Source organism: Macaca fascicularis, chromosome 7 (assembly GCF_037993035.2).
Source record: "Macaca fascicularis isolate 582-1 chromosome 7, T2T-MFA8v1.1".
Lineage (NCBI taxonomy): Eukaryota > Metazoa > Chordata > Mammalia > Primates > Cercopithecidae > Macaca > Macaca fascicularis.
This window is the reverse complement of record NC_088381.1, coordinates 128742076-128756787: the sequence shown is the minus strand read 5'-3', so window position 1 is coordinate 128756787 and position 14712 is coordinate 128742076. Positions and strand designations below refer to the sequence as shown.

The window sequence follows — 14712 nt, the reverse complement described above, 5'->3', positions numbered from 1 at the left end:
GGCCTCTGGGAAAGAAATAGGAACACTAAGAAAGCACCATCCTGATCCTCAGGCACACAGGTCCTCCTATGACTAAGGTTGGAACAGGAGAAGCAAGAAACCCCTTCTTCCCACAATAAGACTTATTCTAAGTAAAAAGCAAGGGCAATCTACTATTGGAGAGCAACACCAAGAGAGAAGCCCTCTGTGGCTCAGGCTTACAGAGCCTGTTGAAAACTAGAGGACAGAACAAGAAAACCTAGAAAACTCCTTCCAGCACTCCAGGCCTCACACTAAAAGCAAGGTGGCAATAAATTGTGACTAGATGAATTTGAAACCTGTGGTACAACGATAGGAACTGGAGCAACAAAAAAACAAAACCAAGATCAAAATACAGAATTAATATTCAGCTCTCGACACTAATGGCCTAGCAGAAAAAGGCATGTAAATATTTCTGTGCATAAATATTATTTATCTCAGTCTCTACTATTCTGTCGTACAGAATGTCCGATATTCAAATAATAATTAAAACAAACGGGAAAACAACAAATGTATCATGAGGACACAAAACAGTCAACAGAATCAAATCCAAACATAAAAGAAGGAGTTAAGAAAATACTATGATTAATAAGTTAAAGGATCTAATGGAAAAGGTGGATAATATGTATGAACAGGTAGGAAATTTAAGAAGCGAAAATCATTTTTAAAAAGTGAATGAAAATACTAGATATAAAAATTGCAATATTAAAAAGAATTCCTTTGATGGCCTTATCAGCAGAATGGGCAAAATAGAAAAATAAGTGAACTTGAAGATAGGACAAGAGAGAAATTACCCTAGCTTTTAAAACAAAATTTTTTAAAAAATTGAAAAGCACAAAATAGAGCATACAAGAGGTGTAAGTAAAAAGATAATCAAAAGGTATAACATTGTAAGATTTAAGAGACTAATACCTTTTTTTAAAAAATTAGTCTAAAAGCCAGTATTATTACTAAGTTTGATTTATAACTCCACATTTTGTTTTCTACAGAATTTAAGAAACTAACACATTTTAAAAAATAATTTGTTAATAATCTTGGACACACAATATATAAAGATGTAATTCTGTGGCATTGACAACTAAAAGGGGTGAGGACAGAACTGTTTAAAAGCAGCGTTTTTGTATGTTACTGAAGTTAAGCTTGTATACATTCAGAGCGCTACAACCTAGGATAATAAATGTAATCATCATAATAATGAAAAAATAATAGCTCAAGAATATACACAATAGAGATAAGCAAAGAATTTCAATGTGGCACTAAAAAATAAACACAAAGAAAACAGTTATATAGGAAATAAGGGAGAAAAAGCTATAAGGCATATGTAAAACAAATTAAAAATGACAGAAGACCATCCTTATCAGTAATAACTTTAAATGTAGCGTAATTAAACCCTCCAATCAAAAGATAGAAATTGGTAGAATACATAAAAAATAAATAAAACCAAGATCCAACTATATGTTATCTACAAGAAACTAACTTAGGATTCAAAATCACAGGTTAAAAGCAAAAGAATGAAAAGGGCTATTCCATGCAAATAGTAACAAAAACAGAAGTAAATACTAATATGAGGCAAAATAGGCTTTCAACCTAAAGTGTTCATAAGACAAAAGAACATAACATATTAAAATATTTATTTACCTATATAAATAACAGACCATCAAAACATATGAAGCAAAACTGTCAGAACCAAAGAGAGAGTTTTACAATAATAGTTAAAGGGTTCAATACTCCCCTCTCAATAATAGATAGAAAAACTAGACAAAAGATAAATAAAACAGAGGACTTGAACAATAGAATAAACCAACTAGACTGAAAAGACATATATGGAACACTAAACTACAAGAAAATACACTACACATTCCTCTAAAGTGCACATGGAACATTTTCTAGGACAGGCCATATTTTAGGCCATAACCTAAGTCTTAATAAATTTTTAAAAATTAGTATCATATCCCCAATCATAACAGGATGAGGTTAGGAATCAATAATGGTAGAAAAACTAGAAAATTCACAAATTTGTAGAAATTATACAATACACTATTAAATAACCAATCGTTCAAAAAAGATCACAAGAAAAACTAGAAAACAGTTGGAAATGAATAAAAACAAGAACAAAGCATACCAAAACTTATGGGACACAGCAAAGCAGTAGGAGGAAAATTTATAGCTGTGAGTGCTAACACTAAAAAACAAGAAAAATCTGACCAAGCACAGTGTCTCACACCTGTAATCCCAGCACTTGGGGAGGCCAGGGTGGGCAGATCACTTGAGGTCAGGAGTTCGAGACCAGCCTGGCCAACATGGTGAAACCCCGTCTCTACTAAAACTACAAAAAATTAAGCAGGCATGGTGGTGCACGCTTGTTATTCCAGCTACTCAGGAGGCTAAGGCAGGAGAATCACTTGAATATGGGAGACAGAGGTTGCAGTGAGCTGAAATCATGCCACTGCACCCTGGCCCGGGCAATAGAGCGAGACTCTGTCTCAAAAAAAAAAAAAACTAAACAAAACAAGAAAAGTCTTAAATCAACAATCTAACATTACACTTAAGGAACTAGAAAGAGAAAGACAAACTAAACCTAAAACTAGCAGAAAAAAGAAAACAGTAAAGATTAAAGCAGAAATAAACAAAATAGAGAATAGAAAAATAGAGAAAAATCAATAAATCGAGATGATTCTTTCAAAAATATCAACAAAATTACCAAATCTTTAGCTAGACTAAGAAAAAGGAGAGAAGACTTAAATTAGTAAAATCAGAAATGCTAAATAGACTAAGAAAAAAGGAGAGAAGACTTAAATTAGTAAAATCAGAAATGAAAGTGGAGCCATTATTACCAATTCTATAGAAATTAAAAGGATTATAGGATTATATGAGAGAACTACGAGCAAACTGGGTAACCTAGATGAAACATTTAAAGAAGAACTATCAACAATCCTTCTCAAATATTTCCAAAAAACTGAAGAGGAAGGAACATCCCTAACTCATTCTATACTCTGTGTGATGATTAATATTGAATGTCAACTTGATTGGATTGAAGGATGCAATGTATTGTTCCTGGGTGTGTCTGTGAGGGTATTGCCAAAGGAGAGTAACATTTGAGTCAGTGAGCTGGGAGAGGCAGACCCATCCTCAATCTGGGTGGGCACCATCTAATTAGTTGCCAGTGTGGCTAGAATAAAGCAGGCAGAAGAAGGTGGAAAGAGCAGACTTGCTGAGTCTTCTGGACTTCATCTCTCTCCCATGCTGGATGCTTCCTGCCCTCAAACATTGGACTCTAAGTTCTTCGGCTTGTGGACTCTTGGACTTACACCAGTGGTTTGCCAGGGGCGCTCAAGCCTTCAGCCACACACTGAAGGCTGCACTGTCGGCTTCCCTACTTTTGAGATTTTGGGACTCGGACTGGCTTCCTTGCTCCTTAGCTTGCAGATGGTGTATTGTGGGGCTTCACCTTGTGATCATGTGAGTCAATACTCCTTAATAAACTCCCCTTCATATATACGTCTATCCTATTAGTTCTGTCCCTCTAGAGAACTCTGACTAATACATTCTGATATAAAAGCCAGAGACTACAAGAAAACTAAAAGCCAATATCTCAGATGAACAGAGATACAATCAACAACATACCAAGAAGATTATACATCATGACCACATGAAATTTATCTCTGGGATGCAAGGTTGGTTTAACAAATCAATGTTACACAACTCATTAACAGAATGAAAAATAAAAACCACATGATCATCTCAAATAGATGCAGAGAAAGCATTTGACAAAGTTCAAAATCCTTTCATGATAACAACTGTCAACAAAATAAGTTTAGAATAAAATGTCCTAAACAAAATTGAGGTCATTTATGAAAGGCCTATGCCTAACATAATCAACAAAGGAAAAGTTTTCAGTTTTTGCCTGACGCCAAGACAAGGATGTGCACTTTCATCAGTTACATTCAACATAGAATTGGAAGTATTATCAAGAGCAATTAGACAAGAAAAATAAAATACATCCAAATAGGAAAGCAAGAAGTAAAATTATGCCTCTCTGCATATGACATGAACCTACATGTACAAAATCATAAAATTAGACCAAAAAGTTAGAACTAGAAAATGAATTCAACAAAGTAGCAAGATAGGAAACAGACATGCAAAAATCAGCTATATTTCTTTATACTAATAGTGATCTATCTGAAAAAAAATCAAGACAGTTCTACTAACAATAGTATCAAAAAGATTAAGATACTTAAGAACAAATTTAACAAAGGAGGTCAAAACTCTACACACTGAAAACTATGAAACACTGAAGACAACATAAATAAATGGCAACAATAATGGGATGGCTGGCTCATATGGTACTTCTAGTTCTAGATCCTTGAGGAATCGCCATACTGTTTTCCATAATGGTTGAACTAGTTTACAATCCCACCAACAGTGTAAAAGTGTTCCTATTTCTCCACATCCTCTCCAGCACCTGTTGTTTCCTGACTTTTTAATGATTGCCATTCTAACTGGTGTGAGATGGTATCTCATTGTGGTTTTGATTTGCATTTCTCTGATGGCCAGTGATGATGAGCATTTTTTCATGTGTCTGTTGGCTGTATGGATGTCTTCTTTTGAGAAATGCCTGTTCATATCCTTTGTCCACTTTTTGATGGGGTTGTTTTTTTCTTGTGAATTTGTTTGAGTTCTTTGTAGGTTCTGGATATTAGCCCTTTGTCAGATGAGTAGATTGCAAAAATTTTCTCCCATTCTGTAGGTTGCCTGTTCACTCTGATGGTAGTTTCTTTAGCTGTGCAGAAGCTCTTTAGTTTAATTAGATCCCATTTGTCAATTTTGGCTTTTGCTGCCGTTGCTTTTGGTGTTTTAGACATGAAGTCCTTGCCCATGCCTATGTCCTGAATGGTATTACCTAGGTTTTCTTCTAGGGTTTTTATGGTATTAGGTCTAACATTTAAGTCTCTAATCCATCTTGAATTAATTTTTGTATAAGGAGTAAGGAAAGGATCCAGTTTCAGCTTTCTGCTTATGACTAGCCAATTTTCCCAGTACCATTTATTCAATAGGGAATCCTTTCCCCATTTCTTGTTTTTCTCAGGTTTGTCAAAGATCAGATGGCTGTAGATGTGTGGTATTATTTCTGAGGACTCTGTTCTGTTCCATTGGTCTATATCTCTGTTTTGGTACCAGTACCATGCTGTTTTGGTTACTGTAGCCCTGTAGTATAGTTTGAAGTGAGGTAGCGTGATGCCTCCAGCTTTGTTGTTTTGACTTAGGATTGTCTTGGCAATGCGGGCTCTTTTTTGGTTCCATATGAACTTTAAAGCAGTTTTTTCTGGGTATACACCCAAAGGATTATAAATCATGCTGCTATAAAGACACATGCACACGTATGTTTATTGCGGCAGTATTCACAATAGCAAAGACTTGGAATCAACCCAAATGTCCATCAGTGACAGACTGGATTAAGAAAATGTGGCACATATACACCATGGAATACTATGCAGCCATAAAAAAGGATGAGTTCGTGTCCTTTGTAGGGATATGGATGCAGCTGGAAACCATCATTCTCAGCAAACTATCGCCAAGAACAGAAAACCAAACACCGCGTGTTCTCACTCATAGGTGGGAACTGAACAATGAAATCACTTGGACTCAGGAAGGGGAACATCAGACACCAGGGCCTATCATGGGGAGGGGGGAGGGGGGAGGAATTGCATTGGGAGTTATACCTGATGTAAATGACGAGTTGATGGGTGCTGACGAGTTGATGGGTGCAGCACACCAACATGGAACAAGTATACATATGTAACAAACCTGCACATTATGCACATGTACCCTAGAACTTTAATAATAATAATAATAAATAAATAAATAAATAAATAAATAAATGGCAACAAATCCCATGTCTGTAAGAATAGAGGAATATTGTTAAAATGTCTATACTACCAAAAGCAGTATACGGATTCAACAAAATCCCTATCAAAATTCTCATGGCATTTTCAATAGAAATAGAAAAAAATTATAAAGTTCACATGAAACCACAAAATACCCACAAAAAACAAAACAGCCTTGAAAAGGAAGAACAAAGTTGGAGACATCAAGTTTGCTGATATCAGATAATATTACAAAGCTATAGTATGATATTGACACAAAAACTAACATATAGACATTGGAAAAGAATAGGGAGCCCAGAAATAAACCCAAACATCTGCAGTCAACTAATTTTTGACAAGGGCATGAAAACATACAATGTAAAAAGGCTAGGGATTTTAGTCAATGGCACTGAGAGAACTACACACTACATACAAAAGAATGAAACTGGCCCTTATCATACACCATATCCAAAAAAAAATCAACTCAAAATGGACTAAAGACTTAAAAATAAAATCTGAAACCATAAAATTCTTAAGAGAAAACAGTGAGAAAGATCCTTGATGTTAACTTTGGCAATGGTTTTCTGGATAAGACACCAAATACGCAACAAAACCGAAAATAAACAAGTAGAGCTACATCAAACCAAAAATCTCTGGACAACAAAGGAAATAAACAACAAAATGAAAAACCAACCTACACATTGGGAAAATATATTTGCAAACTATACATCCAATAAAGGGTTAATACCCAAATTATATAAAGAACGTGAATAGTTCAATAGCAAAAAAAACCAAATAACTCAATTTTAAAATGGTCAAAGGACCTGAATAGTCATTTCCCCAAAGATAATATATGAATGGCCAAAAGGCATATGAAAAGCTGCTCAACATCACTAATCATCAAAAAAAATACAAATCAAAACCAGAGTCTCTTAATAGCAGAACTGATTAAGCAGAAGAAAGAGTGAACTTGAATATAAGCTATTTGAAAATACAGTCAAAGAAAACAAAGCAAAACAAAGAATAAAAAACAATGAAGCATGCCTACAAGATCTAGAAAACAGCCTCAAAAGCGCAAATCTAAGAGTTACAGGGCTTAAATAGGAGACAGAGAGAGAAATTAGGGTAGAAAGTTTATTCAAAAGGATAACAACAGAACACTTCCCAAATCTAGAGAAATATATCAATATTCAAGTACAAGAAGGTTACAGAACACCAAGCAGATTAAACCCAAAAAAGAATACCTCAAAGCATTTCATACTCAAACTCCCAAAGGTCAAGGATAAAGAAATCTAAAAGCAGAAAGATAAACGAGTAACATAGAATGGAGGTCCAATATGTCTGGTAGTGAACTCTTCAGTGGAAACCTTACAGGCCAGAAGAGACTGGCATGAAGGAAAAAGCTTTCGCCCTAGAATAGTATATCTGGTGAAAATGTCCTGCAAACATGAAGGAGAAATAAATAAAGACTTTCCCGGACAAACAAAAGCTGAGGGTTTTTATCAACACCAGACCTGTCTTACAAGAAATGCTAAAGGGGGTTCTTCAATTAGAAAGAAAAGAACATTAACAAGCAATATGAAATCATCTGAACATACAAAACTCACCAGTAATGGTAAGTACACAGAAAAACACACAATATTCCAACACTGTAATCATGGTGGATAAACTACTCTTAAGTAGGAAAACTAAAAGAAATCAATTAAACATAATAACTACAACTTTTCAAGAGATAGTACAGTAAGATATAAATAGAAACAACAAAAAGTTAAAAAGCAAGGGGACAAAGTTAAAGTGTAGAGTTTTTACTAGCTTTGATTTTGCTTATTTGTTTGTTTATGCTATCAACCTTAAGTTGTCATCAGCTTAAAATAATGGGTTATAAGATAGTGTTTGCAAGCCTCAACAAAATACTAGCAAGCTGAATTCAACAACATATTAAAAAGATCATTTACTCATCATGACCACATATGACTTATCCCAGGAATACAAGGATGGTTCAACATATGCAAATCAATCAATATGCTACATCGTATCAACAGAATGAGGACGAAACCATATGATCACTTCAACTGATGCTGAATAAGCACTGAATACAATTCAACATTATTTCATGGTAAAAACCCTAAAAAAACTGGGTATAAAAGGAATTTACCTCAACATAATGAAAACCATATATAACAGACCTGCAGCTAGTATACTGAATGGGGGAAAACTGAAAGTCTTTCTTCTAAGATCTGGAACACAGCAAGGATGCCCACTATCACCACTGTTACTCAACATAGAACTGGAAGTCCTAGCTAGAGCAATCAGACAGGAGAAAGAAACAAAGGACATCCAAAGCAGAAAGGAGTAAGTCAAATTATTTTTGTTTGCAGATGATATGATCTTATATTTGGGAAAACCTAAAGACTCCACAAAAAAACTATTAGAACTGATAAACAAATTGAGTAAAGTTGCAGAATACAAAATCAGCACACAAAAATCAGCAGTATTTCTATATGCCAAGAGTGAACCATCTAAAAAAGAAATCAAGAAAGTAATCCCATTTACAATAGCTAGAATAAAATACCTGGGAATTAACCAAAGAAGTAAAAGATCTCTACTATGAAAACTATAAAATATTGATGCAAAAACTTGAAGAGGACACACACACAAAAGATAGTCCATGTTCATGGTTTGGAAGAATCAATAATGTTAAAATGGCCATAGTACCCAAAGCAATCTACAGATTTTAAATGCAATCTCTATCAAAATATCAATGACGTTCTTCACAGAAATTTTTTTTTAAAAATCCTAAAATTTATATGGAATCACAAAAGACCCAGAATAGCCAAAGCTATCCTGAGCAAAAAGAACAAAACTTTAGGAATTATATTACCTGACTTCAAATACTACAGAGCTATAGTAACTAAGATAGCATGGTACTGGCATAAAAATGGACACAGAGACCAATGGAACAAAATAAAGAATCTCAAAACAAATCCATACATCTACAGTGAACTCATTTTTGACAAAAGTACCAAGAACATACATTTGGGAAAAGAAAGTCTCTCAAAATATGGCACTGGGAAAACTGGATATCCATATGCATAAGAATGAAACTAGACCCCTAACTCTCACCACATAAAAAAATCAAATCAGGATTAAATACTTAAATCTAAGACCTCAAACTATTTAACCTACCAAAATTAAACATTGGGGAAACTCTCCAGGACACTGGAGCGGGCAAAGATTTTTTGAGGAACACCCCCATGATCACAGGCAACCAAAGCAAAAATAGATAAGCGGGATCACATCAAGTTAAAAAGCTTCTGCACAGCGAAGAAATCAATGAACAAAGAGGCAACCTAGGAATGGGAGAAAATATTTTCAAACTACCCATCTGACGAGGCATTATTAACCAGAAAATGTAATGAACTCAAACAACTCAACAGGAAAAAATGTAATAATCCAACTTAAAAATGGGCAAAAGATTTGAATAGACATTTATCAAAGGAATATATACAAATGGCAGTCATATGTAGAAATGCTCAACATTACCAATAATCATCAGAGAAATGCAAATCAAAACTACAATGAGATATAATCTCATCCCAGTTTAAATGGCTTTTATCCAAAGACAAGCAGTAACAAGTACTGGAGAGGATATGGAAAAAAGAAAAACTTGTACACTGTTGGTGGAAATGTAAATTAGTACAACCAGTACAGAGAACAGTTTCAAGGTTTGTCAAAAAACACAAATAGAGCTAATATACGATCCAGCAATCCCACTGCTGGGTATATACCCAAAAGAAAGGGAATTAGCATTTCAAAATGGCATCTGTACTCCCATGTTTGTTGCAGCACTGTTCATAATAGCCAAGATTTGGAAGCAATCCACATGTCCATCAACAGATGACTAAATAAAGAAAATGTGGTACATATACACAGTAGAGTACTATTCAGTCATAAAAAAGGTACGAGATCCTTTCATTTGCAACAACATACATGGAACTGGAGGTCATTATGTTAAGTGAAATAAGCCAGGCACAAAAAGACAAACTTAGCATGTTCTCACTTATTTGTGGAAGCTAAAAATTAAAACAATTGAACTGACAGTAGAAGGAAGGTCACCAGAGGTTGTGAAGGGTAGTGAGGAGGTGGGAGAGGATGTGAGGATGGTTAATGGGTAGAAAAAAATAGTTAGAAAGAATGAATAGGAACTAGTTTTTGGTTTTGTTTTGTTTGTTTTTGTTTTTGTTTTTGAGACAGTGTCTCACTCTGTCACCCAGGCTAGAGCGCAATGGCACAATCTTGGCTCACTGCAACCTCTGCCTCCCAGGTTCAAGTGATTCTCCTGCCTCAGCCTCCCAAATAGCTGGGATTACAGGTGCATACCACTACACCCAGCTATTATTTTGTATTTTTAGTAGAGTCGGGGTTTCATCATGTTGGCCAGGCTTGCCTCAAACTCCTGACCTCAAGTGATCTGCCCACCTCAGCCTCCCAAAGAGCTGGGATTACAGGGGTAAGCCACTGTGTCTGGCCAAGAACTAGTATTTGATAGAACAACAGGGTGACTATAGTCAATCATAATTTAATTGTACATTTGAAAATAACTAAAAGAATATAATTGGATTCTTTGTAACACAAAGAGTAAATGTTGAGGTAATGGATATACCATCTACCATAATGTGATCACTATACATTGCATGCCTGTATCAAAATATCTCACGTAGCCCATAGTATATATACCTACTATGTACCCACAAAAATTAATTTTGAAATATCTTCTCTATCTTAAATATATATAATTTTTCTTTTTTAATTATACTTCTATACAGCCAGAAAACACTATGAGCCAATATCCTTTATGAACACTAATGCAAGAATCCTTGACAAAACACCAGCAAACTGAATTCAGTATATTAAAAGATGGGCTGGGTGCAATGGTTCAAACTTGTAATCCCAGCACTTTTGGGGGGCCAAGGCGGGCAGATCACTTGAGGCCAGGAGTTCGAGACCAGCCTGGCCAACACGGTGAAACCCTGTCTCTACAAAAAATACAATAATCAGCCAGGCATGGTGGTGCACGCCTGCAACCTCAGCTACTCGGGAGGCTGAGGCATGAGAATCACCTGAACCAGGAGGCAGAGGTTGCAGTGAGCCAAGATTGTACCACTGCCCTCCAGCCTGGGTGACAAAGCGAGACTCTGTCTCAATAAAAAATAATAATAATAATAATTCAACATTCTAGGAACAGAAGAAAGCTACCTGAACATAATAAAATCTGTATATGAAAAATTTTGACAAAATTATTGGAAAATGCAAAACCCAGTAACAGAGGAGTACTATTTTAAACACGTTAACTTCACGGACATCGAAAGTAAAGATTTTTTTGAGGTAAATTTATTTTAAAGATACACAATTCTGGCTCTTTGTAAGAGATAAGAAATAAATGTCTACATCATATATAACTTTTTACATTATAAAACACACTATTGTCTATCTCCTCAAACTTTAATTTTAGCATTTAAGACAATTGTTTAATAAATCTGTTATCTCAAAGGGGGTTTTAGGTTGTTTTACATCCTGTTGGCTTCATGCTTGTAGGCTGTAGGACTTTAAGAGAATAAAGAAATAAATAAAATTTAGCCTTAAGATATTAAACATCATTTAAATAGTAACTTTGCCTTGGAGCCTTGATGTTCACATGTAAAATATTATACAACATGTTCCAGATTTTGGTTTTGTTTTTGAAGATGCATGTAGGTTTTATTATTTGTTTCATCTTTTTTGTTTTTGTTCTTGGGGGTCTCTGACTTTTTCTATTGCTTTTTAATTGCTTGGCCTTGATGTACCCCTTTTTTTAAATATTATATTCTTTCCACTATTTTCTTTTGTTAAGCAACAACAGTTTCTGGATCAGCCTTTCATTCAATAGTTCACATTTTAAAATGAGACCAAGAAATGATTTGCTCCATCTAGCAACATCTGTGCCTGCACTTTTCAAGTATACAAATACCCACTTGCTCCCATGAGAGAGACTATAACCATCTCTCCATCCCTCACAAAAGCCAGGATCCCAGGTTCATTTCCAGAATGGATATATATGATATGACTGTTGAATCACTGGGCCAGCCTTACATTATACCTTTCAACAAAATATATTTCATGGCTCATGGCTCATAAATGTAGTTTCACTGTAGACAGCACACAATGAGTAAATCTAACCTTTTTCACGGCAAGGAGCCCAACTCATATTTTTATTGGCTTACTACTAACTAAATTAAGCTGTAATTTCTCTGAAAAAGAAAAAAAAACACTCATGACTGAAAATAAACAGCCATTTCAATATGGCTGCCAAGGACAGACTTAAAAAAGAACTAATATACTCCAGGTTCAATCTCAAGAGACCTAACAAGTCCATAGAAAAATTAATGTACTAAATAAAACAACTTAGTATTAAGTACTGCTCATTTTTCACAAAACAGTAAAAAAGAGTTCTATAAACTGAAAATCTAAGAAAGTTAACATGTCAGTTAAGAATAGCAGTAAGTCCCATATATCAGCTCCTCAATGTAAAGTTCTTTAGGACACATACCCAAGTCTTCCTAGCATCTCAAGCTCAGGAACATGTGGTCCATATGTCTCTATCTGCAGTGGTTGGTATTCATACAGAGCTTCTTCAAGCTTGTGAATAGGTGCCAGTGAAATATGTTGACCCTGTTAGAAAAATGAAGGAAGTTAATACCTCTTAATATTATTTTCATGTTGCTACTTATTTATAATCATTTTAAAGATTTACTAAATTCCTCACATTAGAAGCATTACCCATTAGTTGTGCTGTTCCATGGGTAAAATGCATTGCATAACTGAAACCCACATAATAGAATTAATAGTCATTTACACGATTTAAAAGAGGAAAACCAAATCCATCATTAAATTCAAATTTAGCGTTAAACAGTACAGTTGTTCAATGTCAATGGTAGAAGTCATCAAATACAAGAGACTTCAAAAACTTTATGCAAAATACATATTATTTAAAAACTATGCATGGATTTTAAAAATGTTTGCACCAAAACAAACTTGTACTAACTTGTAATAACTTGTCTGAACAGCCCCTAGTTTGAAGCATGAAGAAGCATAAGACCATTTGAAAAAAGCTCCTATCAGAGCAATGTGAATTCTACTAAATTGAAACAAGAACAAACATCTATGGTGAAGATTGGATGGAAGAATGGCAAAATCATTCATGCTTTACAGAAAGTTTATGGGGACGATGCCCCAAAGAAATCAGCAGCTTACAAATGGATAACTCATCTTGAGAAGGAACAAGAAAATGTTGAAGATGAAGTCCTCAGTGGCAGACCATCTGCATCAATTTGCAAGGAAAAAAATAATCTTGTTCTTGCCCTGATTGAAAAGGACTGGTGATTAACAGCAGAAACAATAGGCAACACCAGAGACATCTCAACTGGTTCAGCTTATACAATTCTGACTGAAAAATTAAAGTTGGGCAAACTTTCCACTTAATGGGTGCCAAAACTGTTGCACCCAGATCAGCTGCAGACAAGAGCAGGGCATTCAGTGGAAATTTTAAACAAGTGTGATCAAGATCCTGAAGCCTTTCTTCTAAGAACAGGAGATGAAACATGCCTTTACCAGTACTGAAGACAAAGCACAATCAAAGCAATGGCTACCAAGAGGTGGAAGTAGTCCAGTCAAAGCAAAAGTGGACTGGTCACAAGTAAAGGTCATAGCAACAATTCAAAAAACTCACCATTCAAAATACCCATGGCATTTTGCTTATCGAGTTTCTGGAGGGCCAACATACAATACCACCTGCTGATTATTATCAGTGTTTTGAGAAAGCTAGCTAAAGCTTTAGCAGAAAAATACCTAGGAAAGCTTCACCAGAGTCCTTTCCTCACCACGACAATGCTCCTGTTCCTTTCCTCTCATCAAACAAGGGCAATTCTGCAAGAGTTTCATTGGAAATCATTAGGTGTCCACCTTACAGTCCCAACTTGGCTCCTTCTTACTTCTTTTTGTTTCCTAACCTCAAAAAATTTGTAAAAGGAACCCATTTTTCTTCAGTAATAATAATAATTTAAAAAAAGGATTTCACTGACATAGTTAAATTCCCAGGACCCTCAGTTATTTAGGGATGAACTAAATGCCTGGTATCATTGCTTACAAAAGTGTCTTGTTCCTGATGGAGCTTATGTTGAGAAATAAAGTTTATATTTTTTATATTTGTCTTTTAATTCCATTTTCTACAAACTTTTTGAAGTCCCCTTGTATACAAGCATAGTCTAGCCTCACATTTTTCTATTTTTACTAAACTACTTTGACATTTCTGGTAATCGGTTTTGTTTTGGTTTTTTTTTTTCTGAAAGCTCAAATTAGGAAAGAAAATTAATAAAATTATTCTCTGCAAAGCTGTGCCACATAAATGTCTATTCTCTGAAGTCTTTACATGAAATCAAACTAACTTTATGTGTATTTATTTCACATCACACATACATATACAAACAAAATAAGAAAATTTTACGCTGAAAACTAAATTGGATGAAAACATCCATTCTGAATATTTTTCTGAGAAGAGAGAACTAATGGATAACTAAAATACAAAGACCCTACAGATTATATTTGAACAAAATAAAGTGCCACTCAGTTATATACCATTACATTGAGATTTACATATCTATAATCCATGTGGACACAGAATTCTAATTTATAAAAATACCTACGCTTTATACAGTCTTTGTTTTCTGATTTTAACCATAGTTCTCTTATTTTTCTTGGTATAGTTTTATTACTTTCTCTATTTCATAACTTTTTA

The 14712-nt window shown here is 34.7% G+C and overlaps 1 protein-coding gene across 8 annotated transcripts in view; it reads right to left on the bottom strand.

Annotated features, from left to right (window-relative positions):
- Positions 1-14712, bottom strand: part of MNAT1 (MNAT1 component of CDK activating kinase) — a 253495-nt gene that overhangs the window by 77271 nt on the left and 161512 nt on the right. For 6 of the 8 annotated variants that reach the window (XM_073997489.1, XM_073997487.1, XM_065548876.2 and 3 more), the window contains one exon: positions 12469-12590. The exons of 1 other annotated variant lie outside the window; for it this stretch is intronic. In XM_073997489.1, coding sequence (XP_073853590.1) covers positions 12469-12590 — 122 coding nt within the window. Of the gene's footprint in view, positions 1-11372; positions 11487-12468; positions 12591-14712 lie in introns of those variants that run through there. One more of the 8 variants, XM_015453863.4, reaches the window with a different exon arrangement.